Source organism: Orcinus orca, chromosome 20 (assembly GCF_937001465.1).
Source record: "Orcinus orca chromosome 20, mOrcOrc1.1, whole genome shotgun sequence".
NCBI classification, from domain to species: Eukaryota; Metazoa; Chordata; class Mammalia; order Artiodactyla; family Delphinidae; genus Orcinus; species Orcinus orca.
This window is the reverse complement of record NC_064578.1, coordinates 55,920,628-55,946,706: the sequence shown is the minus strand read 5'-3', so window position 1 is coordinate 55,946,706 and position 26,079 is coordinate 55,920,628. Positions and strand designations below refer to the sequence as shown.

General features: G+C 53.9%; 2 protein-coding genes across 2 annotated transcripts in view; one reads left to right on the top strand and one right to left on the bottom strand.

Annotated features, from left to right (window-relative positions):
- The first annotated feature begins 1,392 nt into the window (after positions 1-1,392).
- Positions 1,393-5,584, top strand: SBK2 (SH3 domain binding kinase family member 2). Its single transcript, XM_033411961.2, has 3 exons — positions 1,393-1,697; positions 3,776-3,978; positions 4,754-5,584. Exons 1-3 carry the CDS (start codon positions 1,439-1,441, stop codon positions 5,342-5,344), a joined length of 1,053 nt encoding a protein of 350 aa, XP_033267852.1. The 5' UTR covers positions 1,393-1,438; the 3' UTR covers positions 5,345-5,584.
- Positions 5,585-7,427: 1,843 nt separating this feature from the next.
- SSC5D (scavenger receptor cysteine rich family member with 5 domains) overlaps positions 7,428-26,079 on the bottom strand; it is a 29,719-nt gene continuing 11,067 nt past the window's right edge. The window contains exons 12-15 of the mRNA XM_049703356.1: positions 25,807-25,974; positions 18,566-18,730; positions 10,746-15,412; positions 7,428-7,753 (exon numbers count right to left, since the gene is read on the bottom strand). Coding sequence (XP_049559313.1) covers positions 13,572-15,412; positions 18,566-18,730; positions 25,807-25,974 — 2,174 coding nt within the window. The 3' untranslated portion in view covers positions 7,428-7,753; positions 10,746-13,571. The remainder of the gene's footprint in view (positions 7,754-10,745; positions 15,413-18,565; positions 18,731-25,806; positions 25,975-26,079) is intronic.

Here is a 26,079-nt window from a genome sequence, read left to right as displayed (position 1 = left end):
GGCTGGGGATCTGGACCCCTGGGTCTGAGGGAGGAGGGGCTGGGGGCCTGGACTCCTGGGTCTGAGGGGGGAGGGGCTGGGGGCCCGGACCCCTGGGTCTGAGGGAGGAGGGGCTGGGGGTCTGGACCCCAGGGTCTGAGGGAGGAGGGGCTGGGGGCCTGGACCCCAGGGTCTGAGGGAGGAGGGGCTGGGGGCCTGGACCCCAGGGTCTGAGGGAGGAGGGGCTGGGGTCTGGACCCCAGGGTCTGAGGGAGGAGGGGCTGGGGGTCTGGACCCCAGGGTCTGAGGGAGGAGGGGCTGGGGGCCCGGACTCCTGGGTCTGAGAGGGGAGGGGCTGGGGGCCCGGACCCCTGGGTCTGAGGGAGGAGGGTCTGGGGTCTGGTCTGAAGAGGGAGGACTGACTTCCTGGCCTGGGATATCTGTCTGGCCAGAGCCAGTTCTGGGAGACAACGCACGATGTCGCTCTCCCCATGAGGTTCAAGGGGCGAGGCCTGGGGCGGGGCTACGACCCCCTAGGTGGGGGCGGGGTCTTGCTGCAGGGCAGGCCTCTGCTGGCTTGGGCTCTGAGTGCTGGGCACTGACCACAGCGGGCAGCCGAAGGGTCAGGCAAGCCTTGGAGAAGGTGAGGTCCGGAGGTTGGAGCCCGGGTCAGGAGGAGGCAAGGGTCAGACCGCCTGAGGTGGGCCTGAGGGTGAAGCTGTGCAGGTGGTCAGAGTCCTGGGTTCTTTGGAGGATCAGGGGCTAATTACAGACCTTGAGACTGTGGAGTGGTTGAGTGTCAGGGACACAGAGCCTTGGGGGGGGGGTCCCAAGATGTGTGAGTTACATAAGGTCGTGGCAGAGGGGTCGGCTGGGTGTCTGGACCCCTGGGTCTGAGGGAGGAGGACCTGGGGGCCTGGACCCCTGGGTTTGAGTGGGGAGGGGCTGGGGCTATTGAGTTGGACCCCAGACCACTTAAGGGCTTGGTGATCATCCCCGAGTGCTTGCTCCCACCCAGGCCCCAGGCGTCCCCCGGGCCCTGGTGTGAGCCGCCCGCCCTGCACAGGCCCTGGGGGCAGAGAGCACCTGTTTACTCTTGGGAGGCTGAGGCTGCTCACCCACCCCCAGGGCCCAAGCCTGTTTGCTTTGGAAACAGGTGGGGGGTGTCTCGAGTTATCTGGTTCATCTTTCATCCTCAGGCCATCAGGTGGCGCAGGGATGTGGGGGTGGGGTGAGGGACATCTGTGCCCTCAGACTTGACCTCACCCCAACCCGAGACTGGTCTCCCCACTCCCAAGATGCCTCTAAGAAGAAGGGAAAATGAGTCACGATGGCCTGAGACAATCAGCTTCCACCCTCCTCCTCAGATCCAGGAGTCCAGGTCCCCAGCCCCTCCTGCCCTGGCCCCTGGTCTGGCAGGACCTAAGTCCTGGTCACCCTCTCTTCTGCCCTTGCAGAGATGCCTGGGAAGCCATCAGAGGAGAAACAGGTGGAAATGGAGATGGGGGCTGTGGAGAACGGTGCTGGGGAGGACCTGGGGGGCCTCACGGCAGAGGAGCTGCAGCAGGGCCAGGAAGCGGCCCTGGCACTGGAGGACATGATGGCGCTGAGCGCCCAGACCCTGGTCCAGGCCGAGGTGGACGAGCTCTACCAGCACGTGCGTCCCCTGGGCCAGGGTCGCTTTGGCCGGGTCCTGCTGGTCACCCACCGTCAGAAAGGTACAAAGGCCTGGGGACAGAGGCGGGGGGCAGTGGTGTGGGCCCAGGCAGAAGCTAGCCAAGGCTGAGGAGTCTGTAAACCTCAATCAAGTCCTGCCTCTGCCCCTTCCAGGCTGTGTGTTCTTAGTAACTCCCCTACCCTCTCCGAACCTCAGCCTCCTCCTTTGAAAACGTGGGTGATGATTCCTTCTCTGAAAGAACTGTGGGCCTCCTCCCCGCCCTGAGGAAATGTTGGTAGCTCTAGTTGCTGGGGACAATGGGGAGGAAGACAGAGCCCCCTCTCATGGCCCTCACACGTGGCCGGCTTGGTGGTCATCGTGGCAGTGACGCAGAGCCATGCTGTCTGCCAGGCACTTAGCAAGGCCAGCACACGGTGGTTGTGCACCCCAACCCCAATCTGGTCGTCCCCTTCCAAGGAGACTGGAGGGCTCAGCCCTGTCCAGGGGGCTGCTGGGCCCCCAAGGAGGAGTCTGAGCCAGCCCAGCCTTCAGGGAGCTCCCAGCACGAATGGGGAGAGGGTGTGTTAGTTTCCTATGATTGTCATAACAAAGTACCACAGACTAGGGGGGGCTCACAGTTCTGGAGGCGGGAGTCCGAGATCAAGGTGCCAGCACGGTTGGTTTCTCCTGAGGCCTCTCTCCTCGGCTTGCAGATGGCCACCTTCTCCTTGTGTCCTCACACCGTCTCCCCTGTGTGCATGTCTGTGTCCAAATTTCCTCTTCTTATAAGGACACCAGTCATACTGGACTAAGGACCACCCCAATGATCTCATTTTACCTCTTTCAAGACCCTCTCTCCAGGGAATTCCCTGGCGGTCCAGTGGTTAGGATTCTGCGCTTTCACTGCCACGGGCCTGGGTTCAATCCCTGGATGGGGTACTAAGATCCCGCAAGCCGTGTGGCGCGGCCAAATACAGTCATATTGTGTGATACTGCAGGGTGAGAACTTTAACATATGAATTTCGCAGTGGGGAGTGGTGGGGGGAGGGACACAAGTCAGCCCATAACAGAAAAAGATGCAAAAAGATGCAGACCTGGGTTGTCACAGAACTTGGAGGCCATAATGGGGAACAGAGGGTTTGTAAGGGGGCCTCTTCCAGGTCCTCAAAATCGAAGGCAGTTGTGCATGATGGTGGGAATTCAGAGCATTGTCGATAAACAGAAGAGGCACTGCTGCACCCAGTTGGGGAGGGGGAGGGGAATGGTTAGCATTTTAGGTAAGGACGTGACCCTCCCCCATCACACACAGCCTCTTGGGCAAGGTTGGGCCCTGGCAGCTGGTGACTCAAAAATTGAACAAACCGTATGCTATTTGTCTTTCTCTGTCTGACTTACCTCACTCAGTATGACAATCTCTAGGTCCATCCATGTTGCTGCACATGGCACGATTTCATTCTTTTTTATGGCTTGAGGAATACTCCATCCTGTGTTTATCCATTCATTTGTCAATGGGCATTTAGGTGGCTTCCATGTCTTGGCTATTGTAAATAGTTCAGCTATGAACATTGGGGTGCATGTATCTGAATGGAGTCTTTACCAGATATATGCCCAGGAGTAGGATTGCAGGATCACATGATAACTCTATTTTCAGTTTTTTAAGGACCGTAATGGAAAAGAAAAAAACAAAAATTGGAGAAACCAGAGTTTCTGCCTCCTGGGAGCTTACATTCTAGGAAGTTGTTTCCACGTGTGGCAAAATTCACAATAATTCCTTAGTGGGGTCTAATACCCAGTTCAGGGTATCTTTTCCCCAGTTGCCTCAAACATGGCTTTTTGGCATGGGTTTGCTGGAACGAGGGGCCCAATAAAATTATTGGAAGTTCTGAGTTTGGTTTTTGTGGTACCATTCTACCTGCTCCAAGACAGCAGAGTAGGAACTCACTAAATACTATTATCATTGTTATTATTATTATCATTACCACTGGTGTTGTTTCAGTGGCCACGCTGTTCTAGGGCAGGCTTGGCAGGGGGCAGGCGGTGGAGGGGGTGAGGGCGGCATATGGGAGAGAGTCCAGGCTGAGGGACAGCAGGGCTGGCCCTAGGCTCATGCACCTCTCACCTCTGTCCCTGCTCCGTCAGGCACAACCTTTGCCCTGAAGCAGCTCCCGAAGGCCTCCACCACCCTCCGAGGCTTCCTGTATGAGTTCTGTGTGGGCCTCTCCCTGGGCTCGCACTCGGCCATCGTGGCGGCCTACGGCATTGGCGTGGAGTCAGTTGACTCCTACAGCTTCCTGACCGAGCCTGTCCTGCATGGAGACCTCATCGCCTTCATCCAGCCCAAGGTGGGTCAGCCTCCCATGGCTCAGGGGGTGCCACGTGGACGCCCCTACCCAACCTGGGCCTCAGGAATCACACTCACTGCATGGTGACTCAGGTAGCCCTGCAGAGGCCTCACTGGGCCCGCAGGTCTTGTGGAATTGTGAGGCCTCTAAGGAGTTCATGGCCACCACAGAACCAACACTGCACCCACTGAGGTTCACCAGGGCCCACAGGGCTCACGCCAGGCCTCACGGGGCTCACACCAGGGCCCACGGGGCTCACACCAGGCCCCACGGGACTCACACCAGGGCCACGGGGTTCACGCCAGGGCCCACGGGGCTCACGCCAGGGCCCACGGGGCTCACACCAGGCCCCACAGGGCTCACACCATGCCTCACGGGGCTCACGCCAGGGCCCACGGGGCTCACGCCAGGCCCCACGGGGCTCACGCCAGGGCCCACAGGGCTCACGCCAGGCCTCACGGGGCTCACACAAGCCCCCACGGGCCTCACACCAGGACCCACGGGGCTCACACCAGGCCTCATGGGGCTCACACAAGCCCCCACGGGGCTCACACCAGGCCTCACGGGGCTCACACCAGGCCCCATGGGGCTCACACCAGGACCCACGGGGCTCACACCAGGGCCCACGGGGTTCACACCAGGCCTCACCAGAGCCACCCTCTTTGGGGCCCTCCATCCCCTGGGCCTGGTCCCCGGGGCCGAGGACAAGCGCTATGGCCCCGTTCCCTTCTGGCTGGCAGGCAGGGTGGTGGACCCTGACACCTGTCACCCACAGGTGGGCCTCCTGCAGCCAGCAGCCCAGCGCTGTGCGGCCCAGCTGGCCTCAGCCCTGGAGCACATCCACTCCCGCGGCCTGGTGTACCGGGACCTCAAGCCGGAGAACGTGCTGGTGTGCGACCCAGCCTGCCGGTGGGTCAAGCTTACCGACTTCGGCCACACGCGGCCCCGCGGGACCCTGCTGCGCCTGGTGGGGCCGCCCATACCCTACACGGCCCCGGAGCTCTGTGGCCCCCCACCTCTCCCCGAGGGCCTGCCCATCCAGCCCGCCCTGGACGCTTGGGCACTGGGCGTCCTGCTCTTCTGCCTTCTCACTGGCTACTTCCCCTGGGACCAGCCCCTGGTGGAGGCCGACCCCTTCTATGAGGACTACGTCATCTGGCAGGCCTCAGGCCAGCCCCAGGCCCGTCCTCAGCCCTGGCTTGGCCTGACGCCCGTGGCAGACGCTCTCCTGTGGGGGCTGCTGGACCCTCACCCCCGAAGGAGAAGCCCCGTGAGCTCCATCCGGGACTACCTGGGGCGGCCCTGGAGGCAGCGGGAGGGGGAGGCCGAGGAGGTGCCCCAGGGGGAGAAGGGGGACCCAGAGTGAGAAGCATGGGGGCAGCCCGGGCCCAGCCCGGCCTGGGGAGGCTCCGGAAGGCAACCCCAGCCCCCATCCTGAGGCCTCCTCCGCATTCATGGGTGGCGGCTGGCTGCTCTGCTGTCTGTTGGTCTCTGTCTCATGATTTTCCCCTTTCTGTCCTTAATTCCCGCGTCAGGGCATCTGTCTGCTGCCTTGGTCCGGGGGAAGGGGGTCTCCGAGAGCACCCCGTGTCTGTCCGCACCTGCCCCATCTTCCCCGGGCCTTGGCACCCGCTGCTCCCTTTGCCTGCGGTGCTCTGGGTGCTTTCCCGCACCTCCTGCCAAGCTGTCTCAGCCAGGCCGCCCCTCACCACCGCGGGACACTACAGCCTGCACTCCCAGCCCCCTACTCTTGCTCCACTCCCCTTTCCTCTGTGACACTCACTCCCTTCCAGCCGGACAATTTATCTATTCGTAGTGGTTATTCTGTGTGCCCGGCTGGAATGTGGGCTCCCGGGGGCCCAGGATCTCAGCCTGTCCTGCTCTCTGATGGATGCCACGTAGAAGGGGTCATCCTGCCCCGTGTAGGTGGTCCACAGATGCTTATTCAGTAAACGGACCCCCCTGGTTTTGCATGGCCTCCCTCCGTGTATGCCTGTCTTCCTGCCCTTGTCTTTTCTGTTTTGCTGGGTTCCGCTCCCTGCCTAACTCCCTCTTCCTCCCCACATGCTGGGCCCACGCCCTCTCGATAATGTGCTTTGTCTCTCTGTCACCCCAACCGCTCTCTGCAAATAAAGTCCATCTGGCACTTAGGTCCCCGTGACGCTGTCGGTCTGGCAGTGTGGGAAAGAGAAGGCCGGCGTGTGCGTGCCTGTGTGCCCTGGAGAGCATGTTGTGGAAGAGAGACAGAGACAGAGAGAAACGGAGAGACAGACAGAGGCAGAAAGAATGGCAGACAGTGGTCGCACCGGGCACTCCTGCGAGGTGCTGGCTCTGCGTGTGCGTTTGTGGTGTCCCTGGGAGTGTGTCGGCACTGTTTGCACCTACCCTGCACACATATGTGTGAGAAGGAGAGGGATTAGCCACCAGAGCTGGAAAGTGTCCAGCTGTTCTCAGGTGGGTAGGAACTTGAGCGTGTATTTCTGGGTATTTGTGTGTCCATGAGTGTCTGAGCCCACGTGTGTGTGTAAACAATGGTGTGTGTTTGTGTGTGTGGGAGAGAGAGAGACATGAGGGTTTGAACGCAGATGACATGAGTGCGTGGGCTTTGTGTGTCTACAAGCGTCTGAGCCCCCGTGTGCTCATGTAATCGTGTGACTGCCTGGGTGAGGGGAGAAAATAGAGTCTGCGTGCATCTCACTGTGTGCAGTGAGATGCTTGCGTGTCTGTGAGGCCTTGGGCCTGCATGTGTGGTGTGTGTGTGTGTGTGTGTGTGTGTGTGTGTGTAGCAGGGGGAAGACAAGTCACAGGCGCGGCTGCCAGTTACCAGCTGGGCCCTCCTCTCCTTCACACCCACCCGCCCCCGCCACCCGTCACCCTGGCCCCTTCTTGGCAGCCGCCCTGTTTGCAAACACTCTCTCTTCCTCTCTGTGCCCTCCTTGGCCGCCCGCCTAGAGAATGGCTACAACTCAGGGCTGGATCATATGTCACCCTCTCCCTGGCCCTGCACCCCCCAGGGCCCCTGCTGTGGCCACCAAGGTGTTGCCTGGAGGGGAGGGGTGTGGTGGAGGCAGCCTGTGTGGAGTGACCCCAAGGATCCTTTCAATCTAAGTTCAGTCCAGAGACCTGGGGACATGGGCCCCTGTCCCGGGCAATCCAGGTGAGCTTCCTGGAGTAGGGGGAGAATAAGATGGTGGGTGCAGTAGGGGGAGCACGAGCGGGACCTCCTGCCACCTCACCCGTGAATCTGAAATAACCCAAGCAATTAGGCCAAGAATGTGTCCCAAAAAAGCTGGAGGTGGCTGGGGGGTGGGGTGGGGCTGAGGGGCGGGGGAGTGGAGAGGAGCAGGGTCTGGGGGGGGGCACAGAGGGTGCTAATTGGTGGCATCAGCTGGGGATACACTGGGAGGTGATAATGACCCAGCGATGGGCCCCCGCAGGAGGGCTGGAGGAAGAGACAGGAGTGGATGGGGTGGTGCTAATTTAGCGTTACTTAATGACAAGACACATAATACTAATCGTAATACTTTACTCGAGTGAAGCCGCTTACCCCTCAAGCAGCTCCCAGCAGGTGGCATGTCCTGAACTCGCTGGAAGGGGTCCCTTAGATCCTCCCCCCTTCAGGGGTGGACACAGGTGGTCCAGAGCAGCCGAGGTGCCTGCCTGAGGTCACACAGAACGTTGGGCAGAGGGAGGATTCAAATCCAGGCCAGCTCTTCAACTGTCCAGGGTCCATGCTCGATCTTCATTCCCCAACCAGAGATCGAACCTGCGCCCCCTGCATTGGAAGTGCAGAGTCTTAACAGCTGGACCGCCAGGGGAGTCCCAAGCTCCATGCTCTTAAACTGTAGGAGTGTCCTGTGGCCGTCAGGACCTGGGGGAGGGGTCTTGAGGGGACTGGGGGCCTGAGCACACGTGTGTGAGTGTGGATGTGAGTGTGACAGAGTAAGGATGAGTGTGAGTATGTGGGTGTGTGTTGCTGAGGTGGCCGCCCCTCCGTTGGAGGAGATGCGAGTTGGGACACCTACATGGAAAGGAAGGTCGGAAAGCTTTTGGACCCAGGCAAGGGCCGTAGTGGAAAGACAGACAGTAACATGTGCTGACAAGGAGGTGGAGAAGTTGGAGCCCTCCTATGGGGCTGGTAGAATGTAAAAGATGGGGCAGTTGCTTTGGAAGACCGCCTGGCAGTTCCTCAAAATGTTAATTAACCATGGAGCTACGATATGGCCCGGCAATTCTGCTCCTAGGTAAATGCCCATGAGAAATAAAAACATGCCTCCACACAAATGTTCACGGCAACATTGCTCACAATAGCGAGAGTGGGAACAACCCAAATGTCAAGCCACTAACAAAGGGATAAAACAAATGTGGTCTAGGGAATTCCCTGGTGGTCCAGTGGTTAGGACTCCACGCTTTCACTGCTGAGGGCCCAGGGTCAATCCCTAGTTGGGGAACTAAGATTTCATAAGTCGCGTGGTGCAGAAAAAAAAAAAGAAATGTGGTCTATCCATCCAGTGGAGTATTACTGAGCCATAAAAAGGGAGGAAGCACTGACGCATGCTACATCATGGATGAACCTCAAAAACCCAGAGGCAGTCACAGAAGATGACCTACTGTAGGATTCTGTGTATCCACAGAGGAAGAAAGATTAGTGATTGCCAGGGGAGTGGGGAGTGACTGACTGCTCATGGGTACAGGCTTGCTTTTTAGGGGTGGCGATAGTGGTGGAAAAGCTCTAAAATTAGATTGTGCTAAATGTTGCACAATTCTCTGAGTACATTAAAAGTCATTGAATTGTACATGTAAAAAGGGTAAACTTTGGATGGACCTAGAGATTATCATACTAAGCGAAGTCAGAGAAAAACAACTATCATATGATATCACATACACGGAATCTAAAAACATGATAAAATGAACTTATTTACGAAACAGAAATACACTCAGACTTAGAAAACAAACTTACGATTACCAAAGGGGAAAGGGGGAGGGAGGGATAAATTAGGAGTTTGGGGTTAAAATATACACACCACTATATATAAAATAGATAACCAACAAGGTCCTACTGTATAGCACAGTGAACTATACTCAGTATCTTGTAACAACCTATAATGGAAAAGAATCTAAAAAAGAATATATATATATATATACTCTAAGAAAGAATAGATGTATGTATAACTGAATCACTTTGCTGTACACCTGAAATTAACACACTGTAAATTAACCATATTTCAATAAAATGTTTAGAAGGGTGAAATTGGCATGTAAATTTCATCTCAATGAAGCTGCTTAAAAGAAAAAAACCAAAACAGGCATTTCCAAGGTTCTCATGCTGTGACCTTGATTAGTTTCCTTTCCTTCTCTGAGCCTCTGAGTTCACATTAAAAAGAAAATGAAAAAGGAAAAATCCTGCCCTTTTTCTAATAGTGCTGAATTCAGGACCCACTCATCACACAGGACCCGTTCACGTCTCTCTCCATTTTACAGACGAGACTGTCGAGGCCCCTACTTTCCAAAGACCCTAAAGTCAAAAGGTGGCTGAATCTGATTCCAAAGCCTTTGGTCTTGACTCCCCACTCACCCCCGACCCCACAAAGTGTACCTGGGCCCGTGATCACCAAGGAAGCTCTGGCTACACCCCAGCTGGGGAACCCCAAGTATACAAGCAGGACCAGTTACAAAATGTGTGGGTGTCCAGTACAAAATGAAAACGTGGGACTTCCCTGGTGGTCCAGTGGCTAAGACTCCGTGCTCCCAATGCAGGGGGCCCGGGTTGGATCCCTGGTCAGGGAACTAGATCCTGCATGCCGCACCCAAGGGTCCACATGCTGCAATGAAGATCCCGCGTGCCGCGACTAAGACCCGGCGCAGCCAGATAAATAAATAACTAGATAAATATTTTAGAAGAGAAAACGTAGGGTTTCTTGTTTTTAAATAAAAGCTTTTGGGCTTCCCTGGTGGCGCAGTGGTTGAGAGTCCGCCTGCCGATGCAGGGGACACGGGTTCATGCCCTGGTCCGGGAAGATCCCACATGCCGCGGAGCGGCTGGGCCCGTGAGCCATGGCCGCTGAGCCTGCGCGTCCGGAGCCTGTGCTCCGCAACGGGAGAGGCCACAACAGTGAGAGGCCCGCGTACGGCAAAAAAAAAAAAAAAAAGCTTTTTCCCTTCCTGGCCCCCCCCTTTGCTACTGAATGTCATGTTCCCTGGGCACCAGGATAATCACTGGCAGACCCTCAAGGGGTAGGGGGTCGTGGAGCCTGCCTGAAGCTGGATAGCCAGGGGTCTGGCCCCCAGAACCCATAGGGGATGTGGGGCTTTGCATGAGTCCCCGCTCCCAGCGCCCAGAGAATGCTTCCTTGTCTCATTGACCTCAAAACACAGAATCATCCATTACAAACACAAAATCAAAAATCATGATGCACAGAACTTCCCTGGTGGTCCAGTGGGTCCAATGCAGGGGGCCCGGGTTTGATCCCTGGTTAGGGTACTAGGTCCCACATGCCACAGTGTGGCCTAAAAAACCCCAAAAATCGAAAAAATCACAATGCGCATCAGATCGACTCATGGCCGCAGAACGTTAAAGCTGTGGGGCTGCAACCAACCCACACCCTCCTTGCAGGAGAGCGTTTACCTGGGACCCAGAAGGGCGCCAGCCTTGTAGGGCCTCAGAGACACTGTTCTCTGCATTCGTTCAGCTCAAGTACAGACATGCAAACGACTTGGGCAGCACCCACGCATCACCACCACCCCACCCTGCACCCCTAACCCCTGACCTTGTTAAAACGCAGATTCTGATCCGGTGGGTCTGGGTGGCACCCGAAATTCTGCTTTTCTAACCAGCTCCCAGGGGTGGCCGACACTTCTGGTCCATGGGTCGCACTTTGAGGTGCAAGGAATTGTGAGAACAGGATTTTAGAGTATTGATCCCACATCCCAGCTAAACTCTCATTAATGCTAAACACTTGTCCACTTGATTCTTTGCGGTTTTCTATGTGGTCAGTCGTATCGCCTGTGGGAAATGACAGATCTGTGCCTCCCTTTCCACCCTTTGTCTGATTAAGGATGTTCCCTCTGCTCCTACTTTGCGAAGAGTGCGTGTGTGTGCCTGTTTGTAAACCATGAATGGGTGTTAATTTTGTCAAATGTTTTCTCTGCATCAAGATTGCTAGGCCTCTGAAGCTACTGTTTTGGGCTTGTTGCAAGCTGGCAGGCACAGGATCAGGTTCAGATGTCCTGTGGGAGGTGTCCAGGGTCAGGGCCAGCAGTAGGTGGGGGCTGGCCTCCTATCCTGGCCATGGGCCCCGAGGCCAGATGTTTGGGCTTAGCTGCCTGGCCAAGCAGGGATAGAGTGACCGGATAATTAAGCACCCGCTTCTTTAGGGCTGGCAGGAGGTGGCAGAGGGTGGAGGGACCTCGGGCCCGAGTGCCCAGTAGCTCCCCCAACCCTGGCTTGCAGAGGGGCGCCAGGAGCCTGAATCCCCAGTGGGGCCCTCTGGGGTGACCTGGAGTAGGGGTGCACCTGCTCCCACCTGGGAACGAAAAAGGGGACCTCTTGCTTCCAAGTTGGGGTGCCACACTTGGAGTCCCGACTAGCAGAGGCCCTCCCCAGGTTACTAGTCAGCAGTTATTTAAGTCTTAGGGCTTAATGAGACCCGGGGAACAGGACTCTCAGTGTGCTTCTTCATCTGTTGGCAGGGGCAGACAGTTCATCTATCAAGACCCTCGGACAATATCCTTCCCCGCCCCCAGCAAGTAACTGGACCCTGCTGGCCTTTGCAGGACTGCGGGGGCAGCAGCTCCATGACCTTCCAGGACCTCTGAGCCAGGCTCCAGTCTGGGGAGAGGTGGGGAGGAGGGAATGGTTCCCTGCCTGAAGCTGCAGCAGCCAGAATACAACTTGGGGGGTCTTCCAAGACAGCCCCCAGTTTACAAGCTGAGGCTGAGAGAGGAGGAGGCCCACCTAAGGACATTCAGCGGGGGCCCATCGTGGAAGCCTAACCTGGAACCCCAGGCCAAGTCTGATGCCGAGGAATTTGCATTGTTATTCTGAGTCCCCACAGCTCTTCTCTGTGGACTGAGGCAAGGGGCTTGCCCTCTCTGAGCCTCAATGCCCTTTCTGAAACAGGGGTCAAGTTCCTCCCCCCAAGGGCTATAGTGAGGGCGGGATGTAGTGTATTAAGAGTCCACATTGTGTCCGGCACAGAGAAGCACGGTTAGGAGCCGTCATGGTCACTCTTGTTAACTGAGCACGTGTGCTAAGCTGTGTCCTCACCTGCACTAGCTCATCTAATCCTCACAACCACCCCAGGAGGCAGGAACGACCACTATCCCCATTGTACAGGTGGAAAAACTGAGGCTGGAGAAAGGAAATTAACGGCTAGAGTCCCAGAGCCAAGAGGCAGCCTTGAATCGAGGATAATCTGATTTGGGCACGTAATATCTTCTGAGCAAGGGCCCTGGGTCAGACGGGCCTGGGTACCAATCACGACTCTACTACGCACTCCCTGAGTGACCTGGGGTACACAACCGAATGTCTCTGCGCCTCAGTGCCCTGATCTGTAAAATGGGGATAAATACAATAACACCCATCACATACTGAGCTCTTATCGAGAGCCAGGCCCTGTGCTAAGCACTCTCACATAGGTATTAATCTATCAGCTAATCATCACAGCAGCCCCTGAGGTGCGTACTATTATTATTTTCCCTTTTAGAGATGGGGAAACTCAGACCAAGAAGTTAAGTAACTGGCTCAGGGTCATGCCCTCAAAGGCTCAAACTCAGGCATTTAGGCTCCAAAGTTCACCCTCCCCCTGCTGAGCTGTGGTAAAGTACCCTCCTCAGTGGGTGTTCATGAAGGTAAAATGACATCATGCACGCAAAGCCCTCAGAACAGAGCCTGACCCATAGGAGGTGCCCAGTGAACACTAGTTATTATCATCACGCACTCGTCATTCAAAAAATATTAATGGAGGGTGCAGTCGGTGTCAGGTTCTGTTCTAGGGGCTGGGCATACATCTGTGAACAAGACAAAGATTTCTGCCCTCGTGGGGCTTCATCATGGCCATTATCACTGCCATCATGATCATCACTGCCATCATCACCCTGATCATCTTCATCACCATCATCTCCATCATCACCATTATCATCATCACCATCATTACAATAGTCATTACCATGATCTTCATGACCATCATCATCACCATCATCTCCACCATCATCTCCATCATCACCATTATCATCACCATCACAATCATTATCATCACTTCCATCATTACTATCACATTACCATCAGGATAGGCATCACCACCATCATGGTCACCTTCATCACCACCACCATTATCATCATAATCATCCTCACCATCACTATCACCATTCTCATCTTCACCATCAAAACCACCATCATACTCATCACCACTATCACCATCGTCCTCACCATCCTCACCACCTCACATGGTGCCTGTTGTATTCACAAACAGATCTTGTGATTCCACCTCCTCTAGTCCCCCAGAAACATCATTCACATTTTGTTTTTAATTAGATACTTTGGTTTTCCAATTTGGGTTTGGGAGTGTCTTAAGTCCCTCAGACCCCAGATGAGGTCACACATCTCCCCGCAGAGGCCTCTCTTCCTCCTCTGGGGTAGCAGTGGTTGGTGCAGGTGTGCTGGGGGGCCAGGCCACCTCTGCCAGTCTCTTTACAACCTCACCCAGCTGCCCCAGACCCTGGGCAGCCTCCACCAGCTGGGTCAACCCCAGTCCCAGGGCGTGGCGCTCCTGCTGGTCCCGCTCCAGAGCCTGTGTCAGCCTCTGTAGCTGGCTACCCACATCCCTCACAGCGGCCACCAGCTCTACCAGGGCAGGCGGATCACAAGCCATGACCCTTACAGGTGGCACTGGGGCTTCACATGGGCCAAGGGGGCCTGGGCTCTGACCAGGAGTTGGCCCTAGGGTGAGGCGGTCAGGGGGAGGTTGATCCAAGGGGGGGGCCATAGGGGACAGGTGGAGGTCAGGGGTCACAGTGGGGTCAGAGGCTGAGTGTGGAGTCTGGGTAGGTGGAGAGGTTACTTTGGGGCTCTGGCTTGTGGGTGGTTTGAAGTTCTCAGTGGACAGTGTGTCTACGCTGGGGGCTGGAGAGGGCCTGCAGGGGCTGGACTCTGTTGCTGGACAGGGCTCTAGGCTCCACATCTGGGACGTGGAGGGGTGAGGGGCCCCCGTGAAGGTCAACCGGGGGTGTGGGCTGGGCTTGACTGTTGGTGCTGAAGAGGGAAAGGGAAGTTCTGTTCCCAAGGAAGTTAGAAGGGACTTGGCAGTGACCATAGGGGTTGAGGTGGGGTGAGGAGTCATGGTGGGGTAAGCAGTGGTGGTGAGGTGAGGGGTCGTGGCAGGGTAAGGGGTTGTGATGGGTTGAGCACTGGTGATGGGAGGAGGGGTTGTGGTGGGTTGTGGGGTCGTGGTGGGGTGAGGGGTTGTGGTTGCGTAAGGGGTTGTGATAGGTTGAGCACTGGTGATGGGAGGAGGGGCTGTGGTGGGGTGAGGGGTTGAGGTAGAGTGAGGGGTGGGGGTGGGGTAAGGGGTGGCGGTGGTGTGAGAGGTCATGGTGGGATAAGGGGCTGTGGTGGGGTGAGAGGTCGTGGTGGGATAAGGGGTCGTGGTGGGTTGAGGGGTCGTGGTGGGTTGAGGGGTTGTGGTTGAGTAAGGGGTTGTGATAGGTTGAGCAGTGGTGATGGGAGGAGGGGTCGTGGTGGGGTGAGAGGTTGTGGTAGAGTGAGGGGTGGGGGTGGGGTAAGGGGTGGCAGTGGGGTGAGAGGTCATGGTGGGATAAGGGGTTGTGGTGGGGTGAGAGGTCTTGGAGTGAGGGGTCGTGGTGGGGTAAAGGGTGGTAGTGGGGTGAGAGGTCGTGGTAGGGTGAGAGGTCATGGTGGAGTGAGGGATGGTAGTGGGGTGAGGACTTGTGGAAGGGTCTGGGAAACTAGAAGGTTCTGGAGTTGTGTTGGGGTATGGAGATGTGTCCCAGACTGGGGTTGTGTCAGACTCTGGTGTCAGCTCTGAGGTAGGGGAAAGGCGGGTCACCACCGCCGGTGCAGAGGGGTCAGAGGTCAGTTCTTTGGGCATGGTGGGTGGTGGAGTGGGTGAAAGCCCAGGGGTCAGCGCTGGAAACACGGTGGCATCAGGGGTGGACAAGGTAAGGCCAGGGGTTGTCAAGGTGCGGTGAGAGTTCATCCAGGAGGCCGGGTCTGGGCTGGGCGGCAAAGTGGCGGGAGGGTCAGAGGTCACCTCCGCCGTTGAAGCTGCTGTGGGGATGAGCTGCGGCGAGGAGTCAGAGGTCAGGACAGGGCCCGGGGGCCCCGGCGAGGCGGAGGGAGCTGGGGAAGTGGTGGGGGGCGCAGTCCTGGCCGCTGTGGGCCGCAGCCGTCGCTCGGGCCACGGTTTCCTCAGTGAACCTGTTGGAGGAAAGACGGCCGGCGGAGGTCAGTCTGCTCCGCCCACCCCGCGGCATGGTCCGCCTCCTAGGGGTGGGCTGACCAATGGGAAGGCAGAAAGCTTTGTGACGTCACGGGTCGCCGGCAGACTTCATCCGCCCTAGTGCCCCACCTCCACGCTTCCTCCATGTCTCCAGGCGCCACCTGGCGTCCTCCCCTCCAGGAGATGCGGAGATGGGCGGCGGGGGGAGGTGGGATGTGGAGGGGTACCTGGGATGTAAGAGGGGGCCGAAAGGCAGAGATGGGATGAAGGGAGATAAAGAGGGAGAGGGGAGTGGGAGACGGTGCATAGCATGAGGGGGAATCTGAAGGGTAATCTTAGTAATCAAGACAAATCTCTTTACGCCATATTTTTAAACAATCAAAATCAATACAAAAGATCTACAATGAACAAAAAGTCAAAATTTTAATCCAAGACAGGATCCGACCTACCTCACCGGAATCCCCCCTAAAACTGGCTCTGTCAGATCCTGGTGAGGTAGGTCAGATCCTGACTTTAGTTAAAATTTTACTTAGTTCATCGTGGATTGTTTTTGCATTCATTTGTTTTTTAACCTATGGTATTAAGATCTTATTTATCTTCATTACTAAGTGTTTGGAATGCCCCCAAATTTTAGGCCTGAGTAAAATGAGAAGGCTTACCCTCTTCCAGGCCCTGCTTCCATGTAAATGTGAATTTCAAGCACTTTTTACAGATGAGAGAAATAAGGCTAAGAGGGTAAGTAACTTGCCCGAGGTCACACACAGTTTGAAAGTTGCAGGGACAAGATCTGAACCCAAGTCCTTTACATACAGAGCCTAGGCCATTAAGTATCACTTTCTCAGTCATGGAAATGTTCGGTGCTGTCCAATATGGTAGCCACTGGTCACCTGTGGCTTCTGAGCAGTTGAAATGTAGCTAGTTCAACTAAGGAATGAATGTTTCCTTTTTCAATTTTCTTTTTTTTACCTTTGAATGGATTTCTTTTTTTAAATTTTTTAAATTGAAGTATAGTTGATTTACAATGTTGTGTTAGTTTCAGGTGTACAGCTGAGTGATTCAGATATATATACATACACACACACATATATACACATTCTGTTGCAGACTCTTTTCCCTTATAGATTATTAAAAAATATTGAGTATATTCCATGTACTATACAGTAGGTCCTTCCTTTTTCAAATTTTTGATTCACTTAAATTTAAATAGCCACCTGTGTCAGTAGCTACCATATTGAACAGCACAGCTCAACAGAATTCCACTTTTCTGCAGGGTCTTTGAGGTGCGTCGTGTCCCCCTGCAGGGTCAGAGGAGCAGTTAAGTAAAGGGCTTGGCCTCCAGCCAGGCTGCCTGGATTTAAACCCCAGCTCCATTACTTCCTAGCTGGGTAATCATGGGCAAGTTACTTACCTGCCTTGAATCTCAGTTTCTTCCCCATTTGTAAACCATAGATATCCACATACCTCCCTTGTAGAGTAATCATGAGGATTCAGAGCTCGTGTGTGTGCAGAGCACTTACACAATGCCTAGCACGTGATAAGCATTCTCATGATTATTTATACTGCCATAGTCATTGATGTCTGTGCCTCAATTTCTCTTATCAGTGAAATGGGAACAATTATAGCACTTACATCATTCATGAAGGGCTCATGTGGCTGCTACGAGGATTAACACATATAAATATGTTAAAGCATAATACATATAAAGTGCATAAAATAGTGCCTGACACATGGTATATTGCTTGATAAATGTTAACTGTGCCTAGTTATTATTTCAAGAATCTCAGCTTAGTTCGATAGAACAGGGACTCAGTAACCTAGAGTGGTACTGATTTTTAATTTTTCAAACCCAAGGTGCAGAGAGCTAAGCTACTCATACCCCACGGTACGTTGTCATTAATAGTCCCTGCGATGTCTTCTCTTGTTTTATTTTACTTTTTCTCTTCTTTAACCCCAATCTCCATCCCCTCGTCCTCTCCCATAGGTACCTCCACTCTAGTGTGTTTCACATACGGCCTTAAACATATGTGTGATCTTAAACAATACGGAATGCATAGATGTGTTTATGTTAATATATGTGTATGTGTATTTCTGTGTTTGTGCTTTTAATTTATGCAAATAATATGCTGCTGGAAATCTCATTCTGTTTGACCTTCCCCTCAGTATTATGTTTTTCATACCTATCCATGCTGCTGTGTATATAGCTCATCATTGCTTTAGCTATTGCATAAAATTCCATCACTGTAACCATTGCATTTCTCTTCCTTGTTACCCTGCTGTTGGACACTTAACTTGTCTCCAATTCCCTAATACATCCTCACACATATTCCCTTATAAGCCTGTGCAAGAATTTCTCTGGAATATAGATCTAGGAGCAGGATTGCTGGGTAATAACATATAATCATATTTAATTTCACTAAACACCACTAGGTTGTGTTTATCGAATTGCTACAGCCAGTGGGGATGCCTGTCTCCCCACACCCTCACCTACACTTGGTATTATCTACCTTTCAAATTTTTTTCCATGCTCGTCATTGTTTTAATTTGAATTTTCTGATTCATGATGAATGTGAGCACTTCCAGATATACTCGTTGGGCATTTGGGCTTCCTCTTCTGCAAATCACCTGTTTGTATCTTTTGCCCATTCTCTTATAGGATTTCCTATCATTTTCTTATTTGTCAGAGTGACTTACATGGTATAGGTTAGGGTTTCTCACCCTTGGCACTGTTGACATCTGGGGCTGGATGATTCTTTGCTGTGGGTGATACCTTGTGCACCAGAGGATGTGTAACAACATCCCTGGCCTCTACCCACCAGGTACCAGTAGCCTCCCTGCTCCCAGTCATGACAACCCAAAATGTCTTCAGATGTTGCCAGTTGCCCCCAGTTGAAGACCACTGGTATAGATAATAACCGTTGTCTCAGGATATATTTCTGCCTGGTCTTTCTAGGGTGAGAGTTGGGTCACCATGGGGAAATCTGGAGTCCACCTCTCCATCCCGTTGTCTCAGGATATATTTCTGCCTGGTCTTTCTAGGGTGAGAGTTGGGTCACCATGGGGAAATCTGGAGTCCACCTCTCCATCCCACCACAGAAACACCCTGGCCCCCTCGCCCCAGCCACATGCCTCACCTGTATCCCCACGGACCCTTGGAGCTAGAGAGGGATGGCCTGGGCTCCTGATGGTGCCAGCGGTGCCAGAGGGTCCAGGTATGCCTGTGGTGGGGGTCCCCTTGGCTGGGACCTCTCCTGAAGGTGTATCCCATGTCCAGGAAGGCTCATAACCATCCTCGCCACCTTGAGAGATACGGGGAGAATTGAGTAATAACAGTGTTGTGAAGATTTCTTTCCAAGATGCTGGGTTTTAGGAGGACCCCATCAAGAACACAAACTGAAGCTGTCTTCCTGTTAAAATGTCAGCCCACCAAGTGCAGGCATACTCCCTGGGTCCGTGTGTACTCCAAATGCGCTCTAAGATATGGCCACGTTCTCATTCGTGATCCATTAGTGTGTGATCGATGAGATTTTTTAATTAAAATATACATCGAAAAAAAGGAAGCAGCATTGCAGAGTTACAGCCCTTGCTGGGCCCAATCACATCCCTTCCCTTTGTCAGAGAAGCCTTTAGTTAATAGTTCCCAAGCATGCCTTTGCACCTCAGCTATACAGGTGGGACTCCCTAATGCTATATTGTTTCCACATGTGTTAGCTTCCTACAACCAGAAAGACTGCACATATACATATATACAGCAAACACCTTCTCACAGCCTGCTTTTTGGCTGCATTCCTTCCTAGCTGGCTGAGCAAGTCACTTCACTTCTCCACGACTCTGTTTCCTCACCTGTACGATGGGTATCGTAATGGCACCTACTCCATGGGGTCACAGGGCTGGCAAGTGATAAGCTGTCCTTTCAGTTAAATGCATATAACTCTAGTTCCTTCTTTTTCTTAACCTTGTGTAACATTTTATCGTATAAACACACAACTGCCGATTTATTTATGCCCCTGTGGATGGGCGGTTCGGTTGTAGCCAATGTTTTGCTGCAGTGGATTCTTCATGAGTGGGAATTGCTCAACACCTAATTGTGGGACTGCCGTGCGGAAGGCATCTCTCTAGATGTTGTCAAACTGCCCACCCTCATCCCTCATCCTTGCCGCTGAGAGACATTTTAAATTTTTGGCAATCTCATGGGGAGCTGGTGGGCAAAGAAGCTGCAGTTTTCCTACAGATGACCAAACTGAAGCCCAGAGAGGGCAAGGAATTTTCCTAAGGCCACACAGCTAAGGAGCAGCACTGGGTTTCAGACCCAGCAGGTCTATCTGCTTCTGAGCGGCAACATCTTCCCTCTGGGGGTAGATCTCCTGGGTCTCACCTCACTCCTTCCCTGTTGAGCTTTTATTTAGAATTTGATTCCAAGGTCACTCCCTGCTTCCCCTTGAGGAAGTTACACCCTGCTCTATGCTTCCTGGGTTCTTCAGAGCTAATTCTATCACAGGCTTCTTCCCAGTCTCCGTGGCTGGAGTGGTTATGAGTGTGAATTCTGCAGTTTGAATCCAAGCTCTGCCCTACGCTGTCCTGACCTCTCTGGACCTCAATTTCCCTACCTATAAAATGGGGACAAGGATAGTACTCATATCATAATGTTCCACGTGGAGGAGGTGAGTTAAACCATGGTATGCACTTTGGGGACTTCCCTGGTGGTCTAGTGGTTAGGACTCTGCACTTTCAGTGCAGGGGGCCTGGGTCCGATCCCTGGTCGGGGAACTAAGATCCCACAGGCCACACGATGCGGCCAAAAACAAACAAACATGGGATGCACTTAGATGGTGTCTGGCATACGGAGATTATTCAATGAATATTAGTTATTATTGATGCTCTTATTACCATGCAACCTCTAAATGTAATCTGGCATTTTAATTTTTTTTTTCTTTTTTTTTTTTTTCTGTACGCGGGCCTCTCACTGTTGTGGCCTCTCCCATTGCGGAGCACAGGCTCCGGATGCACAGGCTCAGCGGCCATGGCTCACGGGCCCAGCCGCTCCGCGGCATGTGGGATCTTCCCGGACCGGGGCACGAACCCGCGTCCCCTGCATCGGCAGGCGGACTCTCAACCACTGCGCCACCAGGGAAGCCTGTAATCTGGCATTTAATCTTGGATGCTCTCCCCTCTGCGCAGCCATGACATACAGCGATATCCCGAGTCCATGAGTCATCCCACCTCCCCACTGGGTGTGGAAACTCCATTAGACACGGCTGTCCATCTGCATAGCCTCATCCATTCCCGCAGCTGCAAATTTCCTCCTCCCAGGCACTCCTTGGAGCTCCAGGATTGCATATCTCATATCTCCACTTGGGTGTGTCGAACGCATCACTAATGGAGCTCTTAATATCCCCACTCTGGATCCTGTGCACCCACCCCGCAGCATTCCCTGGTCCAGTAAAAGGCGGGTCCCCATCCCCTACCTCACTCTCTCTCCTCAACCCTCGCACCCAACGCATCACTCGAACCTACCAGCTCAACCCCCGGAAGGTAGCTTGAACACCTGCACTTCTCTCAGTCTCCACTGCCACCCTTGTTGAGGCCACCGTCACGTCTGCATGGACCTTCTGGTCTCCCTGCATGCACTCTTACACCTACATCCACCCCGCTGCGGCATCCTGAGCGAATGCTTTGAAAATACACATGTGGGGGACTTCCCTGGCGGACCAGTGGTTAGGACTTTGCTCTTCCACTGCAGGGGGCATGGGTGTGATCCCTGATCAGAGAACAAAGATCCCACATGCCACAAGGCGTGCCCCCCCACCCCCCAAAAAAAGTAAGAAAATACACATGTGATCACATCCTCCATAACTTAAAGTGCTTAAAATGCCAAGGGTTTCTGCACATAGAATAAAACCCAGACACTGGCCTCATCCCCGATCACTCTCCCCCTGCCTGGCTCACTCCCCTCCTGCCAGGCCAGCATTCTTGCCCGTCTCCCAAGGTCCCACCACAGGGCCTTTGCACATGCTGCTCCCTCTGTCTGGAAGGCTCCTTTAGCTCCCTCCAGGCTCCCCATCACAGCAGATGTCTTTACAATGGACCACAGACCTCACCTCCTGCCATCATCCCCATCAACCACTTCACTTCCGCCCCACTGACCTTACTGCTGTTTCCTGAACCAGCTAAGCACACGCCCATCTCAGGGCCTTTGCATGTGCTGTCCGCTCTCTACAGAACACTCTCCAAACAGATATCTGCATGGCTTCCCCCCTCTCCTTCTTGAGGTTGTCACTTAAATGGCACTTTCTTAGTAAGTCATCTCTTGATCATCCTATTTTAAATTATAACACTTAGCCCTCCCTTCCCCCTCCCTTGCTGTGCTCATCACTGCTATGTTCCCAGGGGTTAGTACTCATGCCTGCCACACAGCAAACATTTCAGACATGAATTAATGTCTGCGTCTCCAAATTCCATCATCCAGGAAGCCTCAAGAAATTTTGCTTCAGTGAAAAGGAAAGTGAGAATTCAACCTTCATAAGCTTCCAGCTTCATCTCCTGTACACTCTCTCTAGACTTACACAGCGGTCTCTCACTGGTTCATTCATTCATTCATTCATTCAACAAGTATGTAAAAAGTCTCTACTAAGTCTCTACAACATAGATCCCATGGTAGACAGAATAACGCTCCCCAAAGATGTCCAAGCCCTAATCCCCAGAACCTGTGAATATGTTACCTTTCCTGGCAAAAGGGACTTTGCAGATACGATTATGGGTCCAGAACTTGAAATGAAGAGATTATCCTATGTTAATCCAAGTGGACCCAATCTAATCACACAAATCCTTAAAATGAGAGAATCTAACCCGGCTGTAGTGACAAAGATGTAAAGACAAAAGAAAGACCAGAGAGATAGATGCAGCATTGCTGGCTTTGAAAATGGAGGAAGGGGCCATGCGCTAAGGAATGGAGGGGCCTCTAGAAGCTAGAAAAGGCATGGGAACGATCCTCCCCTCAAGCCTCGGAAGGAACACAGCCCTGCCCTGCTGACACTTTGATTCTAGCCAGTGATACCCATGTGGGACTTCTGATCTCCAGACCTGCAAAATAATAAACTTGTGTTGTCTAAGCCCCTAATGTGTGGCCGTGTTATGGCAACAACAGAAACTGACATAGCCAAATACAAGACAGCTAAAAGTCTCTAGCAGAGACGACATGCCCTAAACAGGCAATGCAATTTTCTCAACTCCAGCCTCTGCTCCTCTGAGAATCCCCTTCCTCCTGGTGTCTTCTGGTGAAAATGACACCATCTCTTCTGCGAGGTCTTTCTCAATTGCTCTACTAGAAATAATCACTCCGTCCCTGGGATCCTGCAGCTGTTGCTCATTTACGGTAAATAACTTTTAACAACCAATGTTTTGCGGTTTTAAATGATTTCACACACATTTTGCTCATTGGATTGGGACCTGAGGTCACCCAGCTCGTTGTTCTAATCCCAGCGCAGCCACAGCTGGAACCCAGCGAGCTGTACTACAGAATTCACTCTTGCAATGACTTCAGTTATTCCAGAATCTTTTCCAATCCAACAAGCAAACTGTGTGCGAAATCGTTTAAAATGGATCTCAATAATGGCTCCTAAGTTAAAGTTTAATTTCTCTGAATCTCATTTTTCCCGCACCTGAAACACAGGGGCAACACCAGGACCTATGTCACCCAGTTGGAATCATGCGTGCCTGGCACAGTGAGCTCTCCTTGACTCTTTCCAGGGTCCTTGGAGCTCCGGTTTTCGTTTTTTTCCGGAGGAAGAAACTGAGGTTCAAAGAAGCAGTCATTTTTTTCAAGGCCACCTTGCTAACGAGGATAGGAATTCCTGTCTGTCGTTCCCCCTCTCCCCACGCCACCCCGCACCTCCCTCCAAGTCTTCCCATTACTAAGGTTGTACACGTTACCCCTGAGATTTCCATCGTGCAATTCCTAGTGCTGTATTTATTTGTGCCTCGCGCCCAGCATCGGACCTCTCCGCCACGAGGGGTCGCTACGGGATAAGGGAGGTGGCGCCGGGCTGCAGAGAACAAAGCTCAGAAATCCTGGCCACACTGCCAGGTGAGGAGCATCACCTCTGGAAACTGAGCCCTAACTCACAGCTCGGGTGCCCCCCACCCCAAATCTCCGTACCTCCAATGCCTGCTCCGCGCCCCCCTACCCTCCCCGCCGGAAAGAGACCAGACCGAGGCTGACGCCACTCTGCGAGGTCACCGCCCTCTTCACCCGCTTTTATTGCCGCGGCGTGGGCCAGCCGGCCAATCAGGAGGCGCACCGCGCCTGTGACGTCACACGGCGCGGGGCGATTGAAGCCTGCCCTGCCCGCCCCTCCATCCGAGGCCCCGCCCCTCCCGCAGAGGCCCTCGGAGTGCGCATGCGTGTTGAGCGTGTGAAAAACGCGGGAAAAGGTGCGAGGGGCGGGGTCCTGCGGACATGGAGCAGAAGCGGCGACACCTGGGGGGAGAGAGCGGTCGTCGCGGGGGGACGGCGTCGGCAGAGCCGGGGGAAGAAGCCGCCACGCGGGAAATGGTAGCGAGAAGGATGAGGAGACGGAGGAAAAGCTGAGGGGAGAACCGACCCTGGGTGGGGGGGAGGTTGAGTGGGAAACGGAGCGGAGGGCGCGATGGTGAGAGTGAAAGAAAAAGGAAGACTCAAGGGAAAGAAAGAGAAACTGGCCGTGAAAAACAGGGAGAAACAGCGGTGACGGGGTGTGGACTTGGAGAAAAAATGAGAAAGATGGTGAGAGAGGCTGACGAGGCATAGAGACGAGAAGGGGCAGAGAAAAAGAAAAAAGAGACTAGGAGCTGAAAAGATAAACCGACCGTGAAAAATAGTGAGAAACAGGACTTCCCTGGTGGTGCAGTGGTTGAGAGTCCGCCTGCCGATGCAGGGGACACGGGTTCGTGCCCCGGTCCGGGAAGATCCCACATGCCGCGGAGCGGCTGGGCCCGTGAGCCATGGCCGCTGAGCCTGCGCGTCCGGAGCCTGTGCTCCGCAACGGGAGAGGCCACAACAGTGAGAGGCCCGCGTACCGCAAAAAAAAAAAAAAAAAAAAAAATTAAAAAAAAAAATAGTGAGAAACAGAGACAATGAGCGTGAGAAACTGAAAATGTAAATAAAAAGAGGAGGACACAGGAGAAGAGATGAAGAGAAACTGGCCATGAAGTACAGTGAGAAATAGATACGGGTTGGGGGTGGGGGAGTGAGAAATGGAAAATGAAAGAAAAAAGAGCCAGACGCAGAGGGGAAAAGATAAAGAGAAGCTGACTGTGGGGAAATAAAGAGAGAAATAGAAATGATGCGAGTATGAACTTGATAAGGAAAGAAAAAAAATTAGAAAGGTGATGAGAAAGAAATGGGCAGTGAAAAAAAGTGTTTGAGATGAGGAGGGTGAGAAATTGAAAGGGAAAAATAAAGAAATAAAAATTTTAAAATAAAATTAAAAAGTAAAATAAATTCCTTTGGGACTTCCCTGGCGGGTCTGGTGGTTAAGACTCTGCGCTTCCACTGCAGGGGGCGCGGGTTCATCCCTAGTCAGGGAACTAAGATTGCCTGTGCCACACAGGCGAGGCCAAAAAGAGAGAGAGAGAGAGAGAGAATGTGAGAAACAGGAGCAGGGGGTGATCAAGAGAGACCCTGCGCACGGATAGGACAGAGACCTCACACACACACACACACACACACACACACACACACACAGGAAGGTAGAGAAATGGGCAACATCTGAGGGGGGTCAAGGTCAAGGCCCCTGGCAGCAGAGATGGAAGGAGGGAAGCAGGTGACAGCGAGACAGAGGCGGAGGGGCAGAGAGGGACAGAGCTGAGGGGCTGGAGGCTGCTCCCACTGGCCAGAGGAAGGGGGTCCGGCTGAGGACAGAGCCCTCGACCTGGATGTCCCCACCCCGCCTCTGAGCCATAGCCCGACCCTGACCAGAGCGTGAGCTGGGAGAACAGGTTTGAGGGGCTGGGGTGGGGAGACAACGTGGTGACAGGGTGGGCCTGGGCTGTGAGGTCTGGGGGGATTTCCGTCGAGGCTCCGGATCGAGGGGCACGGGCTCCCAAGGCCCCGGCTGGTTTACAGGAGGACTGCGGGCCGGGGCTTTGCTGAGCCTGGTCGGATTCTCCGCAAATCACACCGCAGGGCGTGGGGATGGGTCTCCTTTAGGCTCTGGAGGACAGCGCTACTGCTGAGTCCAGGAAGGGAATGTTCTTAGAGTCTCTGGAGCCGAGGAAAACCTGTCTGGGGTCTCTGAGACCCAGGCCAGCTCATTTAGGAGGACCTTTCTGGAAGCCCGGCAGGGAGGTGCACAGAGGTTTATGGAGGGCCCCCCCCCACCCCGGCCATGCCCCTCACCTGTGCTTGGAAGGCGCCTCGTCGTTGGGGAGGGGGCCCCTGTGCTCCCAGCCGTGCCCCAGGGGAGAGCGTGTGCAGGCACCGCTGCCGCGGTGGTCCCCTTGGCCAGGTCCTCTCCTGAGGTGGGGTCCCAGGTCCAGGGGGGATAGTCTTCCTCATCTGCATAGCCTTGGGAGAAATTGGGGAAGGGGACAGCCCCGACCCGGCTCAGAGGTCCTTGCTGTTGCTCCGAAGTCCCCTTCCCGAATCTCCTGGAGTGACTCTGGGTCCCCA